The 24892-nt window shown below is 42.7% G+C and overlaps 1 protein-coding gene across 2 annotated transcripts in view; it reads right to left on the bottom strand.

Moving 5' to 3' along the window:
- Positions 1 to 608: 608 nt before the first annotated feature.
- The window catches only part of DDX17 (DEAD-box helicase 17), a 41357-nt gene continuing 17073 nt past the window's right edge, over positions 609 to 24892 (bottom strand). The window contains exons 3-13 of one of the 2 annotated variants that reach the window (XM_073592530.1): positions 24307 to 24403; positions 24067 to 24200; positions 22973 to 23038; positions 22755 to 22896; positions 19406 to 19566; positions 19061 to 19233; positions 18710 to 18820; positions 12128 to 12189; positions 11445 to 11504; positions 8364 to 8597; positions 609 to 5503 (exon numbers count right to left, since the gene is read on the bottom strand). In XM_073592530.1, coding sequence (XP_073448631.1) covers positions 5091 to 5503; positions 8364 to 8597; positions 11445 to 11504; positions 12128 to 12189; positions 18710 to 18820; positions 19061 to 19233; positions 19406 to 19566; positions 22755 to 22896; positions 22973 to 23038; positions 24067 to 24200; positions 24307 to 24403 — 1653 coding nt within the window. In that variant the 3' untranslated portion in view covers positions 609 to 5090. Of the gene's footprint in view, positions 5504 to 8363; positions 8598 to 8997; positions 10513 to 11444; positions 11505 to 12127; positions 12190 to 18709; positions 18821 to 19060; positions 19234 to 19405; positions 19567 to 22754; positions 22897 to 22972; positions 23039 to 24066; positions 24201 to 24306; positions 24404 to 24892 lie in introns of those variants that run through there. The other variant, XM_073592531.1, reaches the window with a different exon arrangement.

Below are 24892 nucleotides of genomic sequence, written 5' to 3'. Positions count from 1 at the left end.
ATGGATTCGGGGGGGACCCCTACGCCGCTTTTTCAGCATAGGGGCATTCCCTTTAAAATCCATACCAGACCCAAGGGCCTGGTATGCTCTTGGAGGGGGAACCCATGCCGGTTTTTTATTTAAAATAAAAGATCATCTGAGCACAAGTCGCATGCCAAAGTCGGATCATGCGAGACGGCGATCCGACTTTAATGATAGTCAATGGACTGAAGTAGGATCAAAGTAGTATAGGGAGCATTTTCAAAGTCTGACCAGTTAGGACGGCTCCCATAGGGAAATATTGATTTTCACACGTCAAGTGACATGAGCTCCCTAAGTCGGAGCGTCTGTCGCACTAGTGTAAACCCAGCCTAAATCAAAGCTTGCCTGGGTGCTTAGCTTACTGCTAACTAGAACTGTTTAAGTAGGTTAATGTTAGCAATATCATCATACATCTAATGAACAGATGTTTAAAGTTTGCATTGTTTAGGATAACGTGATCAAGCTCTTATTGGATTTTGTGTGGTATAAATTCTGTTAACCACTTGCCATCCAGGCCAATTCTGACATTTCTCTCCTACATGTAAAAGTCATCATTTTACTAGAAAATTACATACAACCCCCAAACATTCTAGGTTTATATTTTTATTTTTTGCAAAGACCCCTAGAGAATACAATGACGGTACTTTTTATCTCGCACGGTATTTGCGCAGCAATTTTTCCAAACACTTTTTTTTTTTTTTTTTTTAAAGTTCGCCCAATTTTTTTTTGCATTATGTGAAAGATGAAGTTACGCCAAGTAAATAGATTCCTAACATGTCACGCTTCAAAAAATCCCCATAGGCGACGCTTTAAATTTTTTTTGACTAATTACATGTTTTGAGTTACAGAGGAGGTCTAGGGCTAGAATTATTGCTCTTGCTCCAATGTTCACGGCGATACCTCACATAACGGTTTGAACACCGCTTTCATATGTGGGCCGTACTTACAAATGCGTTCGCTTCTGCGTGCGAGCACACGGGGAGAGGGACAATTTACAATTTTTAAAAAACATTTTTTGTTAATTTCACTTTTCTTTTTTTAGTTTGACACGTTAACCACTTCAGCCCCGGAAGAATTTACCCCATTCCTGACCAGTGCTTTTTTTGCGATTCGGCACTGCGTCGCTTTAACTGACAATTGCGCGGTCGTCCGACGTGGCTCCCAAACAAAATTGACATCTTTTTTTTCCCCACAAATAGAGCTTTCTTTTGGTGGTATTTGATTACCTCTGCAGTTTTTATTTTTTTTGCGCTATAAACAAAAAAAATAGCGACAATTTTGAAAAAAAAAAAAAAAAGCATTATTTTTTGCTATACAAATGCACCGATTCCTGTGTAAATGACACTGGCAGTGAAGGGGTTAACTACTAGGGGGCTAGGGAGAGGTTAAATGTGTCCTAGCGATGTGTTACTAACTGTGGGGGGGAAGCGTGGCTACACAATCACAGAGAGCAGAGATCAGAGATCAGTGACACCGTTACTAGGCAGAACGGGGAGATGCTTGTTTACATTAGCATCTCCTCGTTGGTCCTCTTCGTGAGGCGATCACGGGTATCCCCACAGTGATCGAGTCCACGGGACCCGACTCACGGAGCTCCCGGCCAGCGCACGTAATGGCACGGCGGCAAATACAAAGGGACGTACGGGTACGCCCATTTGCCCAGCTGTGCCATTCTGCCGACGTACATCGTACAAAAAAAATGATCACTTTTATTCCTATTACAAGGATTGTAAACATCCCTTGTAATAGGAATATGGCATAATCAATCCTCTTTACAGTGAGAAATGGGGTCAACAAGACCCCACATCTCACCTCTAGGCTGGGAAGCATGAAATAATAAAAAAAAAAAAAAAAAACAAAAAAAAAAAAACGATCTCGGCTCTCCAGGCGGCGCCATTTGTTTGAATGCAGAGGCCGGGCATGACGTCATAACATTGCGCCCGGCCTCTGAACTATCAGAGACTTCGCGACCATCTGGTCCACCAGAAATTTCTTTGGTAAAGCAAACATCTGGGGCCGGCGGATCCGTTCTCCGACTCACCGATGGAAGCGCTGAGTTAGTAGAAGCACCGGAGTGGACACCCCCTCTCGCTGCCCGTAAGAACGATCAAGCGGCCGAATAGCCGCTATGATCATTCTTATGGTGTAGGGAATCGCCGGCTGAAAAAGACGATATCTGAACGATGCCTGTAGCTGCAGGCATCATTCAGATATCCCTGCTCAAAGTCAAGGACGTCCTATTACTTACCTTGGGCAGGAAGTAGTTAAAGAGTAAAGAGCGCTCCTGGTTGCACCTAAGCTAGTTCTTGGGTACAATACCTGGTTCCAGAGAGTAGGAAACTGTATCAGGGGGAGGGTTTGGGAGTGAGTAGGGCGGTCCACCACAATACTCACATAAATGGCTGCAGCACTGATCCAAGCTACAACTGGCACCTGTAGCCTCTAAGACCAAGAACTGAGCCATTAACTCCGATAGCTCAACTCTCGGCCTGCAGAGAGCTCTTCCAGACAGAGCTGATCATAGTAAAAGAGCCAATCACAGTGGCCCTTTACCATGTGATCAACTGTGTCCAATCACAGCTGATCAAGTAAACACACTTGCTGCTTATCGGCAGTACTTCCCTCATGCACTGCACAGCGTGAGCAAAGCCGAGTCGGTAATTTGCAAGTGTCACAGGGACATATACACAGATAATCAGGGCACTGATTATCTGTGCAAGAAAATAAAAATTACTTGCAAAATTTTGTAAGAGAAACTGTTTTTCAGAATTTTTTTCTTCATTTGTTTAGCAAAAAACGAAACCAGTGGTCGTCATTAAATACCACCAAAAGAAATGTGTGTGGGGAAAAAAAAAAAAGATAAACATTTTTATATGGATACAGTGTTGCAAGATTGCGCATTTGTTATTCAAAGTGTGTTGAGTGGCCTGGTCAGGAAGAGGGTGAAAGTGCCCGGTATAGAAGTCGTTAATGGGAGCACAGACAGAAAAAAACAAAACAAAAAACGAACGACAAGCATTCTAATCCCTCTGAACTCCATCCAAAACTAAAATGAAAGTTTTGCATTTAGTTATACTTCAGGAAGGGGAAGAATGCTTCTGCTTGCGACCAAGACAGTCTATTAATCAAAGGATTACTGAAAGCTAGTGTTGTAACCCAGTAAGAGAAGATGCAAATTCCTCCCCTTGACACAAAGAAGCTGGAGGAAGGTTCCTGAGAACTGGTGTAAAGACCAGACCAGTGATTGGAATCCAAGATATATGGAACAAACTGACCCGAGGATACAGTGCAAGGGAAGCTTCAGTCCAGGTTCCTGCCTACATGAAGAAATATGGGAACGATCTCCACCTTCTCTGGGTATCCAGGGTTGTGGGCTTGTTGACAAAGAAAAAATTGTGGGAAAATTGACAAAGAATATTACAAATTCAAACCAGCTCAAAAAACATGGTCTACTCACAATACAAAATGACTAATACTAATGAGCAGCCTAAGCTCCACCACTGCGACTTGGCACACAAGCAATGTAAAAACTTCAGTCAAAGGAGGAGGGGGGGGGGCGGCTCACAAGGACATTTGGAACCAGGAAACAAGGGGACCTTCTTGTCTTAAAAAAAAATAATAAATAAAAAACATCCCAACTATGCATATCTTCAGTTTTTTGCTCTTGTCCAACCAACTGAAGACAGTAGCAGTCTAACTCGTTAAAAGTATGAAGATACCCAGTGTCCTGGGATCTTCTATAAACAATGCCCCTTCCCAGTCTCCCATGTAGGGCTGCCATGCTGCTGGGCGTTGCAGTCCTCCAAGTTGATATCAGATACACAACAGTATTACAGCGATCATGTGACTGCTATTAAACAAATGCCTCAAAAAGGGTGTTTGGAAGCAAATTTTACACTTAAAATTAGGTATTTTGAAGTATTCACACCTTAAGCATGGGCCGTTAGTGGTAAAGCGCCGCTTGTTTTATCAGCGCTTTAAACCCCCCCCCCAAAAAAAAAAAAAAGAAGAGGTTAAGAACGCCCATGTTGTGGCGCTTCCAAATCGCTTTTCGGGTGCTTTGGAAGCGCTGCCCATTCATTGCAATTCACTGTATACAGCGTCCCAAACTGCCCCAAAGATGCTGCTTGCAGGACTTTTCCAAATGTCCCACAAGTGCACGCCCTGGTGTGAAAGCACCCAAACCACACAAAACCTCACATACAAAACAAACCACACTTTTGGACATTTTATTTACAAAACCAATTGGCTGAACAAAGCTGAACCAAAAAAAAAAAATTAAAATAAAAAAAAAAACACTATTCTGCAGCAAGATGGAAATAGAGAGAAATTGCTGTGTGGAACTTAACACCCATTATAAAAAAAAAAATAAAAAAAAATTGAAAGAAAAGAAAATTACTATGGGAGGGAAAAAAGGTCCCAAGAGAGCCATGGTATAAAGGGCCAAGCAAACAATCGCACAATAATGGATGGACCTACCTGTGTATTTAGCAGGAAAAGACAAAAAAATATCCCAAACCCCTTCTCCACCTGAGATATTGGTCAGGACACCACTGCATGGCAGGGTCTACTGCCTTAAAAATGTTGCCAAGGTTTCTGCAATTCTTCTGTTGGAATAGTGATGTACTTAATGAACCATGAATACTAACACTACCAAGATGGGGAGAGAGTGTCAACGGGATTCATTGTAATAAAGCCTTTACCTACCTGTAAATGTTAAAAATTAAAATAAAAATCTTCTAAATATTGATACAACAGTCCTTAAATGCATCACAAATCTGGCAGGACTGAGTGGGAAGGGGTAAGGTCAGGTGTATAAAGACCTGACCATTTACCATAATTCAAAAGATTTCTAGTGCAGGTGACCACAATTACCAACAAAGCAAGCTATAAAAAGAATGGTCCTGAAACCCTGGATCACACTGAACATGAGGTACTGACAAACTGCTCCCTCAACTTCAGTTTCTTACTCAAGATAAAAAGGGAAAATTGACAACGAACATTACAAACTGAAACCAGATAAAAAAAAAAAAAAAACAAAAAAAAACTTATACAATCCAACTACAGGCTCACTTTCGAGAGGGGGGAGGTGGAGGTGGGGGAGGGGGTGGGTACTGATAACTAGTTGCTTGATTCATGTAGTTCAGTAAAGAAGCCCCGGGCGGGGCGAACTGCTGGGACATCAGCGGCTGTGGTGCTTGACCGTATGTTGCTGCACCATAGCTTGCCGGTGCCCCTGCTGTAAAAGCGCCCTGCCCGTAGCTATACTGGGTAGGTTGAAAGTTTGTATTCTGCCCTCCATAGCCATAGCCCTGTCGACCTTGGTCCCTTCCAGACCCATTGCTAGAAAGCCCAACATCTCTGTTGTTCCGCATATCACGTCTGCCCATTTCTTTGCCACGCATTCTTCTCTCGCATTCTTCTTGGTACATCATGTTTGGGTTGTTATTAGTGGGGATAGTGCGGTACCTAGAGCGGCCACCTAATGGCGAGAAAAAAAAAAAAAACTGTCAGGGAGTTTTTAAGTAAAATAAGGCATACATACACACTTTTTTTTTTAAATAGAAGACTTCCTATCTGTTGTAAGCTGGAATATACAAAAGCAATTCACCATAAAACAGTGTCTACCAAATTACAACAAACATTAGCAGCTCAATTCTCTATGGTGAAAAGCAAGTCTTAAAACAGAATTCTAGCCTCATCTTGGTGTATAATTTGGAAATGTTGCTTGGTGGAAAATTTTGTTGCTCTCCCATTTCCCTCTAATGGGGTGCCTCCGAAGTTACACTGAAGGGACTTGCACACTTTGTCTCTAATGTCCAAACTCCCACAAGACCCACTGACTCTCAGACATTCCTCTGGGTTACAGGGAGTGTCATTCACAGCTACTGCATCTTCTGTGGTGATCACAACATCCATTCAGGCACTTTCACATGGGTGCAGAAAGTAAAACCAACCCTTTATCCTGATCACACTGAATCTCTGTATTCAGGAATTTCTGTCTACTCTCAATATTATCCATTGTAGGCCGTTTTGCTAGGTGTTCGGGGAGCAGAAAAACGTTCCCCAAATGCATTTCTGAATGTTAGGAAGGCTACACCTCGTAAGGTACATTTTCGTACATGGAGTCAGGTGAATCCTTCCCTTCTTGCAGCTGGGTCTGGACCAGTGTTTATCTTGCTGCAGCCAATTACCTCTCACGCCTTGATTTCCCCCATTCAATGCCCTGTGCCCACAGTGGGATCTGAATCTGGTTCACTGACATGCGAGACATTACCCTCTCTCATCCACAAGCTGATGTTTCTTTTAACCATCAGCTCTGCAAGGCAAGTGTCTAAACTGGTGGCCTTGGCCTGAAAGAAACCTCTTATTTTGCACAGGATCCAAGGTAGTGTTTAACCGCTTATTGCCTGTCCACCAAATGATGGAGGGATGGTGCGGCTCTCGTTCTGGGAGGACGTCATATGGCGGCACCCAAGAATGTCCGCTATTGCGTGCCCTGCAGCGCAGCGATTGGGTTGCTAGAACACGACGCAGGCCTTTAACCATGTGATTGGCTGTGTCCAATCACAGCTGGTCAAGTGTAAATACGGAAGTGCCGTGAATCAGCATGCCTACTGACCGTGTGTGTGGCGAGGAGTGCTGGTCAGCGCCATCTCGCAGGGGAGACCTGGGCAGGCAATCGGCACTTTATCATCATATAGGAAAGCCCCAGCAGTGCACATCAGTGATGCCAGTCAGTGCCTGCTCATCAGTGCTGCCCGTCAGTAGTGCCTATCCATACCGCCCATCAGTGCCACCTATCAGTGTGGCATATTAGTGCCTCATCAGTGCAGCCCATCAGTGGAGAAAAACTATTTACAATATTTACTGGACAGGAAAAAAAAAAAAAAAAAAAATGTCTGTATTTTCTTTTTTTTTGTAAAAAATAAAAATCCCAGCAGTGATTAAATACCACCAAAAGAAAGCTCTAGTTGTGTAAAGAAAAAAAAAAAAATTAATTTGGGCACAGTGTTGCATGACCACACAATTGTCATTCATTCAAAGTGCAACAGTGTGAAAGCTAAGAAATGGCCTGGGCAGGAAGGAAGGGCGTGAAGGTGTCCTGTACTGAGGTGGTTAAGTTCAGCATTTTCTTCTGACTTACAATGGTTCTGAATTTCACATAAACCAGGGCAATTGTTCTACTGTCCCTCTATCTGGCTCAGTTCACAAAAAAAGTATGTATATATATATATATATATATATATCCATTGCCTGATGTGTTTCAGTTCATCTCTCAACCACTGCTCCGTCAGAGAGACCAATTCCTTTAGAATTCCATATGGACCCCCATAAGGGTACACCAGCTTTTCATCTCATCATCTTTGGGTGAAAATGTATAGTATTTAGGTTCCAACCTTTCCCGTCAAGGCATACGCCACAAGATCTGCGAATGCTTCTGGTTCTCTTCAACATATAGCATCCATTCCAAACTTGCATGGCTACTTTTGAACAGGTTGACAGTCGAAGAATTTTATATAGTATATAGGATTTTTTTTTTTCCTTGGCAGCTATTCTGAGGGTTTATGCTCTTAGCACCACTTTGCTACAAAATGGAGGTATGCTGGGAGTGGGTGGAGTTATTCTGGTGCTGGCTAACCATTTTTGGAATAGGATTTTATGGAGTGTACAAAACAGAGGTATCTTCATTTCAGGTGATGCAAATATAGAAATTGAACACTGAAAGCAAAGTGATTTTACAGTATAGGCAATTACATGTTATACTTACCTGATGCGTGCAATATTTTTTCAACATGGAGAGTTGATATGCATGTTTCTCACATACCTATGTGAGTATTTTTATCCCTATGTATAGTTTTAATAAATATTTGAAGCAGAGAACACTATGGTTTCCCCCTTGTCATTCTATGGCCACACATGATTGATCGAGATCCTAGGAGGAGGTCAGCGTGGTCCAGGGACGCCAAGGGGACGATCCCCCCCTCCCCGTGGCCATCTGAGAGACATACTATCAGGCGTTTGAGACTCTGTAGTGGGGTCAATATCTGGAGGCAAGCAGGCATTCCAGCTAGGAGGTGTTGGTCACTGAATATTATGAATTATTAATTCTATAAACTATCACCTAGAGTTGCACAACACTGGAACTTTCACGTTATTGGGACTTTAATTTTTGATTGTGTTTCATATTGGTTGCGCTACACTAGTTTTGTTTATTTTTAGATTTAATGTAAAGCCTATTTGCTGCTGTTTAAAAATAGTTAAACATTAAATGTCTATACCTGGTCACAGTATTACTTTAAGTTTGAGACAGATGTAAATATCCACACTTCTTTACCTACCTCCTCCACCTCCACGACCATGATCCACCAGTTGCATAAGCTTAGGATTTATAGTTTGATTAGCTTCCTGTAAAACTTTGACCAACTCACGAGCTTGCTTCAAGTTTCCGGGGGTGAAAAAGGTGTAAGCCGTACCCTTATTTGTACTACGAGCTGTACGTCCAATTCGGTGCACGTAATCTTCTGAGCTATTTGGGTAATCATAGTTAATGACGAACTTGATATCTTCCACATCTGTTCATTGATCAGAAAAATTGACGTGTTTGAAAAAAACAAAACACATCAGGAAAGAAAAACAAAAAAAAAAAAAAAAAAAAAAAATTTCAAGTTAGACAGAGCCAAGTAGTGATTTAAAACAAAACAAAACAAAACAAAAAAAAAAAAAACAAAACAAAAAAAAACAAACAAAAACAAAGTAAAATTTAAAAAAAAGTTATAAAGTTTCTACAATATGGCAGTAGATCTAAAAACTTAGTGGAAACATAACCTACAATGGGATAGTAGATTTCCCCTGCATACTACAGTTGCCTTTTAAACATATTTTCTTTATTAAAATCAAATTACTGTACTCTGAAAACAGAAAAAGATGACCTTATTACAATCATATACCGAATAAAAATAAAACATTTTAAAATCCGGTGAAAACAAGTTTATTAAATGGTTTTGAGTGGAATACTTTTTAGAGATAGATCCAGATATTTTAATTTTTTCTAAAAGTTTCTAAATGTTGGTCCAGAATTCTGGATTAACATATGGGGAGCGAGGGAGAAATAAAAGTTCACCGGACATAATTTTATAGGACAGGTAGAGATATATATATATATATATATATATATATATATATATATATATATATAAATAACATTTTTGAAATGCATGCTTAACCCATAAATGTTATAAAACTGAAAAAAAAAAAAAAAAAAAAAAAAACATTTACAAGAGTTCACAAAAAAAAAAAATAAAGAAAATAATAAACCGAAGTTGAGCTACTTCATGGGATTCATCCTCGGGTGAGCTTATGTCCGGACCGATGCACACTCCCCTCAGCGAGGTGGGGAACCAGCTGTTGCCAATCCCATCCTTTTAGCGGTCTTACCGCCTTCATCCATGGACACGGGACCACCGTGGTGGGGAGCATGCATCAATGGTCCAGGCGCAGCAAGAGGTCCCATCACGTGCACTCGCTTGACTAGACGATTCTGTGGAAGAGCCACTAGCTTCAACTTCTGAGAGCCTGTCAATGAGCAAAGAGAGACCCCATCCTCCAACACTTAACATCTGCTGTGAACAGTTAACTAAACTGTTAAGTGAAAACCCCAGTTTCATATGTCCTACTGTGGGAATGAACAAAATTATGACTTTGCATTAAGGTCTGTTTCTTATTACAGAAGATCACTTAGCTGCAGGTAACGGGTTTCTGTGTATATAGTTTATGTGGGGAGGAAAAGTGGCCGGGAAAAAATAAATAAATTTAAAAAAGTACAGCATTTTGGGATATGAAAGAGGGCAAATTAGGCTTACAAAGTATCTAGGGTGCAATAATTTGGGTTTAACCAGGTTAGGGCTGGGGGATGTCAAATTGGACGTGACAAGAATCTAAAGGCTTTATATGTTCATGGCTGTCCCAAATAAATAGGAAGTAAAACATACCTTGCATTTTAGCTCCCTGTATTTTTATCAAGGAGCTTATATTGGAAATAAAGTAAGTCACAGTGGTCTGAGGACATACAGCAGAAGGGGCTATTCCTCTGCTTCAATAGCCAATAGACTTCCCAAAGTCTTCCATGGCTTGGGACTTCCCCACAGCTGCTCAGGGCATAGCATAGTGGGAAGCACCAGTTGATCTCCCTTCTAGAAAGGTGGTCCGTCTATACAATAAGACATGATATTCAAACCAGCAGCCATAAAGGTGAGGGGCTGTAGACCAATCTCGGTCCTCAGGATGGAAATCACACATTTTGCACCCCAACGTAGAAAGGGAAAGTTTAGGGGGTTGGAGATGCAGACCGAAAAACTGCCTCTTCAGTACAAGACCTTTGCGAGGGAAGAGTGTGAGAAGCCAGTGCCCCTTAGGTGGGCAGCTTCCAGCGTTCAATCCCCTCTATTTTCGTCAGGCCCCTGGCCCTGTACTGAGAGAGATCTGCAGCTTCTGTCAAAAACAAACAACAACAACAAAAAAAAAGGTAAGATTTTATTATTGCAAACTACTTTAAAAAGGTAAAAGGTATATATATAGTAAATAACCTAAATTGAGCACAGAAAACCTCCATAACGTAACAGCAACTTACCTGTCACCTAATGCAAACTGACTGCAGGAAATGGTAATGCACAGCAGATAGCAATGCATTTTATAAATAAATCACAACAGCAAATGAGCGGTCAGCTGAAAATAGTTACTCTTTTAAAAGGCCTTTAGTTCACCACACACTGCAGGTATTAACTTTACATGTGGAAAGTCACTGCTACACACTGTTCAATACTAGTGAACCACCTTTCCATTGGGGAGAAGGAGACCAGGAAGTTTTCTAGAATATTAGAATTTAAATCTTTTGTCATTTTGACAATGGCAAACTTAAGCAAGCTCTCCAATGCCGAGAACATCTAATTAATAATAGCTTTTTACAACCTCCAATAATACAAGAATAAATAAGGAAAACAAAACCAAGACTAGAATGGCTACAAGTAACAAGAAACAGACTGAGGGACTTATTTTTGCAATGTAAAAAAAACGGCTTTGGCTGTAACTAGATTTTTTTGAAGAAAAGCAGCATGTCAATATACATAATAAATTACTAATAACTTTACAAGATCAGAACAATGAAACCCAGTAAATGTATTAAAAAAAATGCAAATGAAAGCAACAAAGTGCTTTGTATAATATTTATAAATACTATTAGAATGTTAAAAAACAAAATTTAACAGTGGGGGGGGGCACCACACATGTAAGAGCAGCGTTCAACACCCTAGATTTGAAAACGCCACAACTATCACAGAAACACATCTACTTCAATTGAACTTGGAAGAATTTTTTTTTTTTTTTTTTTTTTTTTTATAAATACACTGAACCTGAAAGTTACAAACCTAGACCTCGAGAAGCAACATCTGTGGCAATTAGAATTGGGGCTTTTCCACTGCGAAATTCTGGAGAAAGGGAAAAATAAATAAATAAAAAATTAAAAAAAAAAAAAAAACAGCAATTTGCAGGGGCAGAGCAGTTGAAAAAGCGATCCCCTTTCACAGAAAGCTTTGTGCAATGGGTATACTCAATATGGTTCAGTCTAGAAACTATAAAACATTTTTCAACCTGGTCACACCTAAACTCAAATTTATGGCAATACCGTAACACAGAAAAGACTTTGTTAAACTTTACATTGAAGGCTCCATTCGTGCAACTTTGGACATCAAAGTCGCATGACAAGTCGCAGCTGATTCTTTTCAATGGCACCCATTCAAAATCGGTGCGATTTTGAAAAAGTTGTCTGCACTAAGGTGAGACTGATCCAGAGAGCATAAAGTCAAATCAAAGTTGCACTGGAAACCATGTGACTTTGGAGTCACGCTAGCGTGAACATTGAAAATTGATTTTTGTGCAAGTATTATTATTATACAGAATTTATATAGCGCCGACAGCTTACGCAGCGCTTTACAACATTAGTGCAGACAGTACTCTTTAGAATCATTCTTTTGCAACAATTCTATTGCAAAAAAAAAAAAAACACACACGCTAATTTACATGTAATTATAGACTTAAACTGAAAACTCACCATTCAAGACCCAGTCACGCTCCTGTTGGCTCTTATCACCATGAATACACATAGCAGGCCACCTACAGAGATGAAGCAAAACATAGGAAATTTAAACTAGAACTTACAAAACTGAAACAAGGATTGCCTTACATAGGCAGCTTTTTCATGAATAAAACCAAGGCCTCATTCACAGAGGTTCAGAGAACCATACAGTGAGAATAATGCATTTGCTTACACATCTGGAGCTGCATGTACAGTCTATGTATGGAGACACAATGGCTGTATGGACACAGCCACACACAAGTTTGATGGGCATGCTGGGGTGAGCCTCTGACCCCAAACATACACTGTCTGTATTCGAGGTCATGCTCCTGCCCACCTATCAAACTTGGATGTACAGCCGTGTCCGTACAGCTTCGGAGTCTACGTTCGCTAACATGGGCTGCCTGCATGCCGCTCCAGAAATGTTAACAAAATACCTCATTCACACGGTATTGCGCCTGTGCGAACGAGACCTAAAAAGAACAATTGTCTACATTCCAAACAAGTACCTAGCAGCAAAAGAAGCTATGATTTTATCATACAACTTTAAAAGCACACATTTACCTTTTACAATAAAATAAATGCACATTTTTTTTGCAGGGGGATTAAAAAATAAAAATAATAATAATAATAATAATAATAATAATAATAACAACAATAACAATAATAATAATGCATTGCAAGGTACGGGCAAGCAATTACTGAATGGCAGGAAGAATTAATGGGCATATGAATATATGCCATATACAAATATGAAAAACTAAAAAAGTGGATAGGTAATAAATTGATTTTGTAAAAAAGCTGAGTTAGACTTACCGGTAACTCCTTTTCTGAGAGTCTTCCAGGACAGCCCATGAGACCTTGGGCTCCTCCTACCAGGACAGGAAAAACACGTCACCCCCACCAGATAAAAGGGCGGGCCTCCAGGCCCATGTCCGTTTTCTCAAGAACTGTAGGACCCTGCAAAACATATGCATAATACACATAACTTCAGACAAAACCAGGTGGAAATCCGGCTGTCCTGGAAGACTCTCAGAAAAGGCGTTACCGATAAGTCTAACTCAGCTTTTCTCCAAGCTTCTTCCAGGACAGCCAATGAGACGATGAGCCAGAACTTACCAGTCTAGGGAGGGACAACTGCCTGAAGGACCTTACGACCAAACGCCTGCTCCTGAGCTGATAGGAGATCCAGGCGATAATGTTTAATGAAGGTCAAATAACTGGACCATGTGGCAGCCCTGCAAATTTGTTCCGGTGAGGCACCAGCCCTCTCAGCCCAAGACGTAGACAAGGCTCTAGTTGAGTGCGCAGTAACAAAAGGTGTAGGAACCTCCCTAATTTTGTAAGCTTCAGAGATGGCTTGCTTTTTCCATCTAGCCAAAGTGGCTTTAGATGCACTATTCTGAAAGACCTTTGTCGACACCCTCTTGGAAAAATTCCAAAATAGACAGAATATCATGGGTTAATCGTTCATTTTCAGATAACCACGAGTTAAACCTTTTCCAAACTTTAGAATATATGGCTCTAGTAACCGGCTTCCTGCAATTAACAAGTTAACAAGAGTCTTGACTACCTTGTCAGAGAACACCTGGGCGCTCAGTATCTTTTCTTCAGATACCAGGCCGTCAAGTTTAAGGAAACCACCTGAGGGTGCGATACTGGACCCTGCAATAAGTCTTCCCTTTTCTTAAGACTCCGCGGAGGCTCTGAAACCAGAGACTGTAGCAGGGAAAACCATGGCCTCTTGGGACAAAATGGGGCAATTAGAATGAGATCCGTCTCCTCTAGCAGAAACTTCCGGAGGACTTCTGGAATCAGTCCGATTGGCGGGAAGGCATAACATAGGCCTGGAGGCCACGGGTTTGCCAGAGCATCGATCCCCAAGGCTTGGTCTGCCTGGTTAATGGAAAAGAATCTCCGTCTTGCGGTTGTTTCAGTTTGCAAACAAATCCGCTACGGGATAACCCCATCTCCTGGCGAGGTCTGCAAAGACTTCGGGATGAAGGGACCAGTTGTCTCGGTCTATCCTGTGATGGCTGAGATAATCTGCCAGGCAATTGCTTGTCCCCTTCAGGTGTACAGCCGAAATTGAGGCTAGATTCCCCTCTGCCCATGAAAGGATCTCCTGGGCAATGGACTGAAGCATCCGGCTTCTTGTGCCTCCCTACTTGTTGATGTACGTGACTGTCGCGATATTGTCTGACAGAATTTGGAGGTTGTGACCCATGATCTCCATCTGAAAAGACTGCAGGGCTCTCTGAACTGCAAGCAGCTCTCTTTGATTGGATGAGGCCTTTGCCTCATTTGAGGACCACTCTCCCTGTGCTACTGCATTGCTGAGGTGGGCTCCCCATCCCCAGGAACACGCATCCGTGGTAATTCTTCGGGGTATGGGAAAGGACCATGGGAGACCTCCTGCTAGGTGCTGGCCAGTTCTCCACCACCACAGGTTTCTTTTTATCCTGGCGGGAAGCCGGATCCTTGACTCCAGGGACCTTACATCCCCGTCCCAGTTGCCTAATAGAAATATCTGCAACGGACGCTGACGGAGTCTCGCCCATGGCACTGCAGGAAAACATGGTCATAAGACCCACTGCCCTCGACACTTGTCTCAGAGAGACCAACTGGTTGGTCTGCAATGCTGACATAGTCTGGAACACTTTGGTAATCTTCTCCTGAGGAACAAAAACTCTTTGGTTCACTGAGCAAAAATCGTAACCCAGATAAGTTACTTTCTGGGCCGGAATCAAGGACGATTTTTCTTTATCAACCAGCCTAGGGACTGTAAAAAGTCCTGGACAGCCTGGAGATCCTCCAACAGCCTCTGGTATGATTTTGTCACTATGAGGAGGTCGTCCAAGTAAGGGATAATAGTTATCGCCTTTAACCTCAGTGGAGCCAGTACTTGCCCCAACACCTTCGTAAAGATGCGTGGGGCTGAGGAGAGACCGAAAGGGAGGGCTTGAAATTGAAAATGTCGGGTCCCCATACTCGTCTTCACTGCCAATCTCAAAAACTTTTGGAAGGCTGGATGGATAGGGATGTGAAGATAGGCATCCCTTAAGTCCAACGTGGCCATAAAGCAGTTTGGGTATAGTAGGTTTTTGATAGTAAAAACCGTCTCCATCCGGAAATGTTTGTTTCTGATGGACTTGTTTAAAGTCCGGAGATTCAGGATAAGTCGAAACTTTCCCGACCGGCTTTTTGACCACAAATACATGGGGATAGAATCCCTTGCCCTGCTCTGACTGGAACAGGAATCAGGACTTTTTGATCCAATAAGTCTCCGATCTGGAGACCCAGAGCCCTCGCTTTCTCTCGATCTTGTGGAGGAGAGGTGACCAACACTTGTTCTGATGGTTGGCGAACAAATTCCAGCCTTTACCCATTGGTCACTAGGTCCAGGAGGAAGGGGCTCGAAGTGACTGCTGCCCACTGTGGGATGAAGCCCCTCAATCTTCCTCCCACCGGGGAACACAAGTCACTGTGGCTTGGCGGGCTGTTGGAGGAGGGTTAAACAGCACTCCCCCCTTGCCTCTGCGCCCAGTCCAGTGTTTTTTCGGCCTGCTGTCCTTTTCTCTAGGACTCTGTTGCCTTCCTTGGCCACGAAAACATTTTCTGGCTGTCGGGATTCTCTTTTTCTCTGGAAACGCCTTTTTCTTATCAGCCGCGCGTTCCAGTGCCTCCTGCAGTCCTGGGCCAAATAAATGATCGCCTGTTAAGGGAAGCCCACAAAGGCGTAATTTGGAGGCTGGGTCCCCTGACCAGGTTTTAAGCCAGATGCTTCTCCTGGCCGAGTTCACTAAAGTCGAAGTGCTGGCCGACATTCTTACCGACTCTGCAGAAGAATCCACCAAAAAACCTACCGCCTAAAAGAGGAGAGGAAAAGATTTTAAAATCTGCTCTTTCTAGGTACCCGCTGACAGGTGTGACTGAATCTGGGTCAACCAAACCTCCAGATTTCTGGCCACACAAGTGGAGGCCAGAGCTGGTTTCAGGTTCCCAACCGCTGAGTGCCAGGCTCTGTGGAGAAGGATATCCCCCCTCTTGTCCATCGGATCCTTAAGCGTACCCATATCATCGAACGCTAGGTCCGAATTTTTTGAAACCTGTGAAAGAGGTGCGTCCAGCTTCGGTTTTTTATCCCACGGCTGCGCAGTGTCCTCATCAAAAGGGAACCTTCTTTTTAGGTTACTAGAAAAGAATGGTTTTCTCCCCGGGTTATCCCATTCCAGTTTAATAGTATCAACCAACGAACTATGGACTGGAAAAACTCTAGGTTTTTTCTTATACAATCCCTTATACACAAGATCGTGTTTGGATAACCGAACCTCCTCCTCTTTCAATTCAAGGGTGGTATAAATAGCCTTTAACAAGTCATCCACATCCTCTACAGATGACTTAAATCTCAAGCCTCGAATGGATTCTCTATCCCTGGGCTCTATATCTGACCCCGATTCTTCAGGGGAAGAACGGGTAGGTCTGACCTCAGCCTCAGAGTCTTCACTCTCTGCCTGCTGCAGAGTGCTGACTGAAGCTCTCTGTGTGGACGGACCCTCTGCTGGGGTCTGGAGCTTGTCAATAAGCGTTCTAAAGGAACTAAAGGTGGACGCAAGCTCGTCCCTAACAGAGGTTAGCATTTTCTGACAAGAGGCAACCGGGTCATCCTTTACAAGGCCATCTATACAGCTGTGACAAATGGCTTTGCTCCACGAGGAGCTCAATTTGTTTGCGCACACCGCACATTTCTTTTTTTTAGGTGGCTGCGCTTGAGTCTTGGTCTGTAAGACAAAAAGATAAGTGACCCATAATGAGACTCACAGCCACCCCGCCACTCCGAACCACCATGTGCAGGAGAGGGGATATGTGTCCCCTTAACCCACTACTACAGAGAGGGGAGGGGGAGGGAACACTCACAGGGAAAGCAAAGAGTGACATAACACTTCAGGCTTACCTGTGAGGTGCTGGGCGCATCGACTGCCTGTGTAGGAACTGCAGAGTGATCCAACTTGCCCCTTTCTGGCTTTCCACAGCCTGGCTGCTTTTACCAGAAGACACCAGCGGCCAGGGTCTCCTGTTTGCACCGTTTAAAGAGACTGGAACCGGCGTCGACGTCATATGCCCCGTAAGTGACCTGCTCTCAGTACTTCCTGTGGGCCAGCTTGGCGCGCAGAAGCTCCGCCCCCTACTCGAGCACCGCAGCTTCCTGCTTCTCCTCACACAACTAGCCACGCTGCCTGTGAGGAGAGGATACTGCTGCTTTCATAAGAAAAAGCGCTATGGGAGCTGACACCATGCCGGTCCTGGCCTTCCCCAGGCACTGTGACACAGGAGACCGCAGCACAGCCAACCTCTCCAGCGGAGTGCTGCTTCTGGCAGAGGAGAGGTTAGTGAAATGCCCCAAATAGCCCTACAGAGCCCCTGCTCATGAGACCTAGGGACCAGGTTCCAGGAACATGTTAACCCCCGTCCGGAGGAAACACAAATAACTGACATGGGCCTGGAGGACCACCCTTTTATCTGGTAGGGGTGACGTGTTTCCTGTCCTGGTAGGAGGAGCCCAAGGTCTCATGGGCTGTCCTGGAAGACGCTTGGAGAAAATTTGTTGATAAAGTTATTACATATAGATACATACAGTTGATATTGTGAAATCCCCCCAAACTCAGACACCACTTGGTAGAATAGAAAGGTACAATAGTACATCCACAAGAGCAGTAATTGGAATTCCTGTAGTAGTGTCCAAATAGGGAAGTAAGTAAGGAGTACTGTGGGTCAGGATGTGGATCCGGGCACAAAATTCAATTAAACGCTCGACATGTTGCACGTACAGGGACGCTTCTTCAGGAGCATAAAAATCGTGTAAACGTCAAACTTAGAGAAAATAACATGATGTATTGCTGGTAAACAAGATTCATATGGATATATCCAAGGAGAAGTAAAACACTAAGGCCCCTTTCAGACTGAGGTGCTTTGCAGATGCTAAAGTGCTAAAAATAGAGCCGCTCAATGCACTCCAATGTGAAAGCCCTGAGGGCTTTCACATTGGAGCAGTGCGCTTGCAGGGCGGTCTAAAAAGTCCTGCAAGCCGCATCTTTGGAGCGGTGTATTTACCGCTCCTAAAGCGCCCCTTCCCATTGAAAACAATGGGGCAGCGCTCCAAACCTGCCTGCAGCGGCGCTTTGCGGGTGGTTTTAACCCTTTTTCGGCCACTAGCGGGGGTTAAAACTGCCCCGCTAGCAGCCAAATAGCGTTGCTAAATATAGCGCCGCATTACCGCCAGCAACGCTTAAGTGTGAAAGTAGCCTTAAACATACCTAGAGGAGCACATGTGCTGGCGAAAAGAACCAGCATTACTGTGATTAGGAAGTCTGTTTAGACATTGCAGGCAAACAGTACTGGATGCTCACAGAGGCTAACACCTAAGGAAATTCAGAGCCGTGCTTTTTAGTGGTAGTAAGTCTCCTGGTATCCAGTCAGCGTCTGCAGATCAACCGCAATGTCTGAGGCTACTTAAAGGCATATATTTACACGGGAGTGGGGGGGGCATTAAAATCTTACCCGTCACGTCTCATTCTGCGAGTTAGGTCGTCACACCGGCGTTTGGTTTCCACAAAAATAATAGTCTTATTTTCTTTCTCTGCCATTATTTCTTCCATAAGTTGGATAAGCCTGAAAGAAATAGGACAGCCATTAAACTATAAACAGACAAAAGAAAATCTAAATGGGAACCAGTCTTATGAAATGTTTTGACTAATGATGCCCTACAACATGTCGCAATTAACATATCAAGAGGTCCAGTCAATTATAATTTCATGCAGAAGACAAATATTCTAAAACATCAATGTCAGAAAGTTATCAAAACTACATCAACTCATTTGCAGCATTATAAATGCAGAGTAAGTGACATACTTGTGATCTTTTTCACTTTCCTGGCATACATCAACAATCTGGAGGATATTATGATTTGCAGACAGCTCCAAGTTTCCTACATTGATCTGGACATAGTCCCTTAAGAAGTCCTCAGCCAGTTGACGCACCTCTTTGGGCCACGTTGCACTCCACATCAGAGTTTGCCTATCAGGCTGAAATTAACCAATGTTTAAAAAAAAAAAAAAAAGGGACAGACATTATTCCAAAGATGAAACAATTAGTTAAAATTACTTTAATTCTTGACTGTGGTTAAGCTTCCTCTCTCAGGGTACAGCAAAATCGTAATTTGTTTTTTGGCACAAAAATGTTAATAAATGTTCATACTCTGATTTGGTCAACAATCTTGCGAATCTGCGGTTCAAAACCCATATCAAGCATTCTGTCTGCTTCATCAAGTACAAGATAGGTACAACGTCTCAGGTTAGTTTTCCCAGTCTCCAGAAAATCAATAAGTCGTCCTGGAGTGGCAATGCATATTTCAACGCCTAAAAAAAAAAAAAAAAAAAAAAAAAAAAATTATGTAAAATATCACAACCTAATAACCTAGGCTTTGCAATGGCTTCCTGGTGCAGACTTATTGTCTTAGATTTGTAAACATATGTATAAAAGCAGTACATTATTCTACATGCACTTTGCTTATTGCATTTTACATCAATATGCAGCAGTGATTTAAAAAGTGGACATGAATTCAAATAATGAAGACTTTCTATGTTATAGGGAACATCTAGAAAGGTTAGATGTGCCTAAAACACGCCTAGGAAAAAATAGATTGGCGATTTACCTGTTAAATTCTTTTCTTGGAGCAAATCACAGGACGCAGAGGAGTTAAAGAGATTGTAAAGTCTCTTTTTTTTTTTCAATAAAAATATTAAACATGTTATACTTACCTCGATCCTCCTCTTCTCGGTCCCTCTTCTGTACTCCTGGCCTCTTCCCTCCTGTCAAGTGCCTCCACAGCAAGCAGCTTTCTATGTGGGCACCCGAGCTGAGTCACAGCTCCCTGTGTCCATTCAGACAGGGAGCTGCGGCCGCTCCCCCCCCCCCGATTGGCTGACTGACTTTGACAGCAGCAGGAGCCAATGGCGCAGCTGCTGTGTCTCAGTCAATCAGGAGGGAGAGTCTCGGATGGCTGACACTCTTGTGGACATCACTGGAGAGAGATGGGGCTCAGGTAAGTTTTACGGGGTGCTGGGTCGGCTGCTACACACAGAAAGCTTATCTTAATGCATAGAATACATTAAGATAAAAAAAAAAAAAAAAAACCTTCTGACTTTACAACTCCTTTAATAGTCATTACTATATGGGTTATGCTGCCACCTTCAGGTATGAATAGACACAGACCATAAAAAGGGACCACCTAGGCTAGGCTGAGCTGGGAGGGGTGGGTTATTCCTCAATTTCATAATAAGGAATACAAGTCGGAGGAAAGAGATTTCTGTGCGCCCTGTGATATACCTGAAGAAAAGAATTTTACAAAGGATTTATATAAGAATCCCAATTTCTTAAAAGGTACATCACAGGACACAGGGGAGTTGATGGTCATTACTTAATGAGAAGTCCCAAAACACTAAATCTTAAGGGAGGACAATGCAGCAGCAAGGCTAACAAGCCCAAATCCTCAACAAAAAACAAAAACAAAAAAAAAAAAAAAAAGGGGGGGGGGGGGGACGGACAATGCTGCCTGCATCACCCATTTTACAAAACTGGCATCCAAAAGGCAAAATCATCAACCTGGTAGATCTTTGTAAACTTTTGACACTAGCACAAATCTGAGGTTTAGCTGATGTACAAGGCCAAATAAATACCTGAAGGGTACTAAGGTTGCTAGATGCCTAAGGTTTAGGCATCTAGCAAATCCAAACAGAAGAATTTGCAAGATGATGAACGGGAATAAGCTTTAAGATGGAGTGCCTTATCACACTAGGTAAGAATGGCCCAATGTGATAGATTGCAAGTTAGGGGGGGGGGGGGGGGGAGTGAGCAGCATGCCTCAAGGAAAGGGGAGCACCAAACCTAGAGATCGGAAGTGCCTAACTGGTGGATCTCAGCGAGTTTGAGATGCTGGGAGATCTCTGAGCAAATGGTAGAGCAGGCAAGTGCCAGGCTCCCTTCAGACCACATGGGTGGGAGGGAAATACAAAAGGGAAGCACTGGGAATGAGGCAGTGTGAACTTTATAGTACCAAGCTAGTGAACAGAAGTCAACTGGTACAGAAACGCAGATTTTTTGAAAATGCAAGGGCAGAATAGCTTCTCAATCCTGATACGGGGAAAGAAGGATATATCAGTTTGGAGTAGAGTCTGAGTAAGTCAGGGAGAGGTGTTATGACAATAAGCAGACGTAGTAAGATAGTGAGGTTAACCTCCAATCGCAGTGCTTAGTGACCCTGAGTGGAGAAAACAGGACATGGGCTGCCTCGAAAGGTCCACTAGCAACACCTGAAAGAATTCTCATGCAGGGGCAACCAAGGGGTAGTATTTAGGAGTAGATTTCTAAGAATGAGAAAAGACAAAGACCAAATATGTAATAATGAAGGGAGAACGTGAATGAGAAGGATGTATTAGACCCAGGTACCCCAGATGGTACAAGCACAATAGAGGTTATACTTGCCTCCTCTTCTGGAGTCCCCCACCACCGCTCTCCACTTCTCTTCTATGGGGGCACTCGTGCAGACGTTCTCCAGTGTCGGGCTGTGCGTGTCCATACAGGATGGCTCAGCCCTGCTCCCTCCTTACAGGATTTGACTGACAGAAGCAAGAGCCAATAACTCCAACTGCCATTAGAGCCTCCTGTGAAGGAGGGGGAGAGCAACTGCTGCAGACAGAACAACGTTGGATCGAGAGAGGTCTCAGTTAAGGCTGCATTCACACCTGAGCGTTTTCAGCTCGTTAAACGCCCAACAAGCAAAATACCATTCCTTTCAATAAATTGCACCTGTTCACATCTGAGCATTCTGTCACCTCAAGAAAAATGTCTGAAGCGCAAAAAAATAAATAAATAAAAAAATTAAAAAAAAAAAAAAAAAAAAAAGACATGAGCTTCTTTTTGGGCAGATTTCAGGCGTTTTTCTGCTTTTTACATTGGTGACCTTTTGACCTGTGCAAAAATCGCGTGACTTTGTGCCTGAAAACAAAACTCTCAGGTTTGTATGCAGCCAAAGTGATTAACAAGTGGCTGGGGAGAGCTGCTATTGAAAGCTTTTTTTAAAAATCTTAATACAGAGAACGCATTAAGGTAAAATAAACTTTTGCCCTTAGAACCCCCTTTAATCCCTTCAACCATGAGATCAACGGGAAGCAGGAATGTCAACGGCACGCATCAGCCCTATGATGAGATATAACCAGGTCCAGCATTCCAAAATCAGACTTAGGAAAGGCCCATCTAGATAGCTGCGTAGAGACCTAGTCAGCACCTATGTAGTAGGAACCTTCATTGAAGAAAGAAAAAATATCAAAAAAAGTTTGACTTTGTTTTAGCAGAGCAGAGAAAAGTCTTATCCTAGGCTGCCCCTACATTGTTTGTCTGCCTGTATCATAGGCTCCTGTACGTGGCAGTATAACCCAGTCTGAAATTCAGGTCTGTCAATGCACAGGAAAATAATTCTTGCAATTTCAATGCAGGCTGCAGTCTCGCACAAAAGATTCACTTGTTCCAATTAAAATTGTAACCTTACCTCTCTCCAGATCTCTTATCTGTGGACCCTTGGGAGCTCCACCATAGATACATGTGCTTTTTAAACGGGATGACTTTCCATAATCATCAGCGACTTGCTGTACTTGCTGAGCCAACTCTCTGGTTGGAGCGAGAACTAAACACTGTAATGCGAAGTAGGATTAGCTTCAATGAAGCCGTTTTGTCACAGGGCTACAATGATAATAAAACTATACTCACAATTGGTCCATCCCCACGCTCCAGATAAGGCTGGTGGTTAATGTGTACCATAGCAGGGAGCAAATACTTTAGAGAAAAAAAAACAAAACACGAACCCATGAAATGCTGAGAAGTGAGGCACTCTAAAGCTGATTTCTCTAGGTAAAAGCTAAATACACAAGAGCCTTTTAACCTACCAAAGGATTTGTATTAATGAGAATCGCTTATGCTTCAGTGCATACATTTTAATGCGTTAAGGCAGTCCATTAATTTTGAATTGGCTGGCAATGCACCTTAGCATGTTAAAAGATTTACCTTCGCTAGTTTTGGAAACGTAGTGCATCAAAGCACAAAATAACACATGTGTATTGTAGTAAGGTATAGCGTAGGTATTTTCCTCCCAATTCAGAATTAATGCTTGTTACCGCAACACACAAAAGTCTGCATTTGCCCTTTAATGATCAAATAGCTGTAATAATGGGGTTAATTTAATAAAACTGGAGAGTGCAAAATCTAGTGCAGCTCTGCATAGAAACCAATCAGCTTCCAGGATTAATTGAACAAGCTGAAGTTAGGTTAGATTGGCTATGATGCACAGCTGCACCAGGTTTTGCACTCTCCAGTTTTAGTAAAGCAACCCAAAATATGCCCTGCCTGGGGTTGAGATCAGCTTCCAATGAAGCTTCTCTCAAAGCGAATCAAATATACTTGACTGAACTACAATTTATAGTAATATTAAAAGTGGGCTTTTTCTAATGCGGTGATAGATCCTTACAGTGTATGTAGCTTCAGGGCAATTCCTTTCCATTACATAAGCCTATAGAGCCACTCTCGTGTGCACATTCCCGGCCTGGGACGAACGCTGTGTGCATCCACTCAAAGTAACAGCCCCAAAGAAAGCCACTACCCTGTGCTGTTTTGGCCAAAGAGTGCATGTGGAAAATGCAAGTAGCACACCCTTTCTCTTCTGGAAGTTTGGGGAGACAGCACTGTACTACTTGGAGAAGGCAGCAGTGTGCAGCTAAATAGGCGAGTGCTTGTGCTGCCAATGTGATTGGTTAATACATAGCCGAATAGGAAACTTTATAAGAAGCTTTATAAGCATCATCACATACCGCAAGTGTTTTGCCAGATCCAGTCTGGGCAATGCCCACCATGTCTCGACCACTTAAGGCAAGGGGAAATCCTTGGCACTGAATAGGTGTGGGTTCTTTAAAACGCTGGTCAAGGAGTGCATCCATAACATATTCTGAAAATTGACAAAATAAAAAAAATAAAGTAAAAACAAATGTACATTTATACATACAAATGAAGTAACAAATCTGTACAAGCAAAAATAAAAAAAGTTAACTTACGTGGAAAATTGGCCTGATGGAAATCATATATAGGTTTTGGACAGTTTATACCTCTGGTCGTAATTTCTTTCTTCCTGCGCAATTCATCTACATCATGCTGTACAAGGGAAAGGCAAAATAAATATAGACAGCAAAAAAAATTCCCAGGTAAGTCATGCTTTTTAGCCTAAAGGGTTATATAATGTCACATTCTGCTATATCATAAACTTCAACTGTATCCAACTGTTTTGCTCTTAACCCCTTCACCGCCAGAGACGTTTTTGTGTGTTTTTTTGGCACACGCGTTTAACCACTTAACGTCAAATCGCGTACATGTACGTAATTTGGCTTTAAGTGGTTATTCTGGAATGATGTCTTCATCAACAGGCATCACCCCTATATTGTTTTCTTCAGTCGGCGGTCAGCTTTCTTGTAAAAGCAAATCTTAGCTGCTTATTATCCGCTGGGATTGCTTTTACATGCAGCGGGAGGGGCCGTTCCCCCTCCCACTACTCTCCTGTCCCACCAGGACGCGAGTATTCAGCCAGCGCTTCTGCCAGCTTACAATAAAGCTTGTGGAGGATCGGAAAGCCTCCGATGAGCTCAA

This window comes from Aquarana catesbeiana, linkage group LG07 (assembly GCF_042186555.1).
Source record: "Aquarana catesbeiana isolate 2022-GZ linkage group LG07, ASM4218655v1, whole genome shotgun sequence".
Classification (NCBI taxonomy): domain Eukaryota; kingdom Metazoa; phylum Chordata; class Amphibia; order Anura; family Ranidae; genus Aquarana; species Aquarana catesbeiana.
The sequence above is the reverse complement of the archived record's forward strand: the minus strand, read 5'-3'. Positions and strand labels throughout refer to the sequence as shown.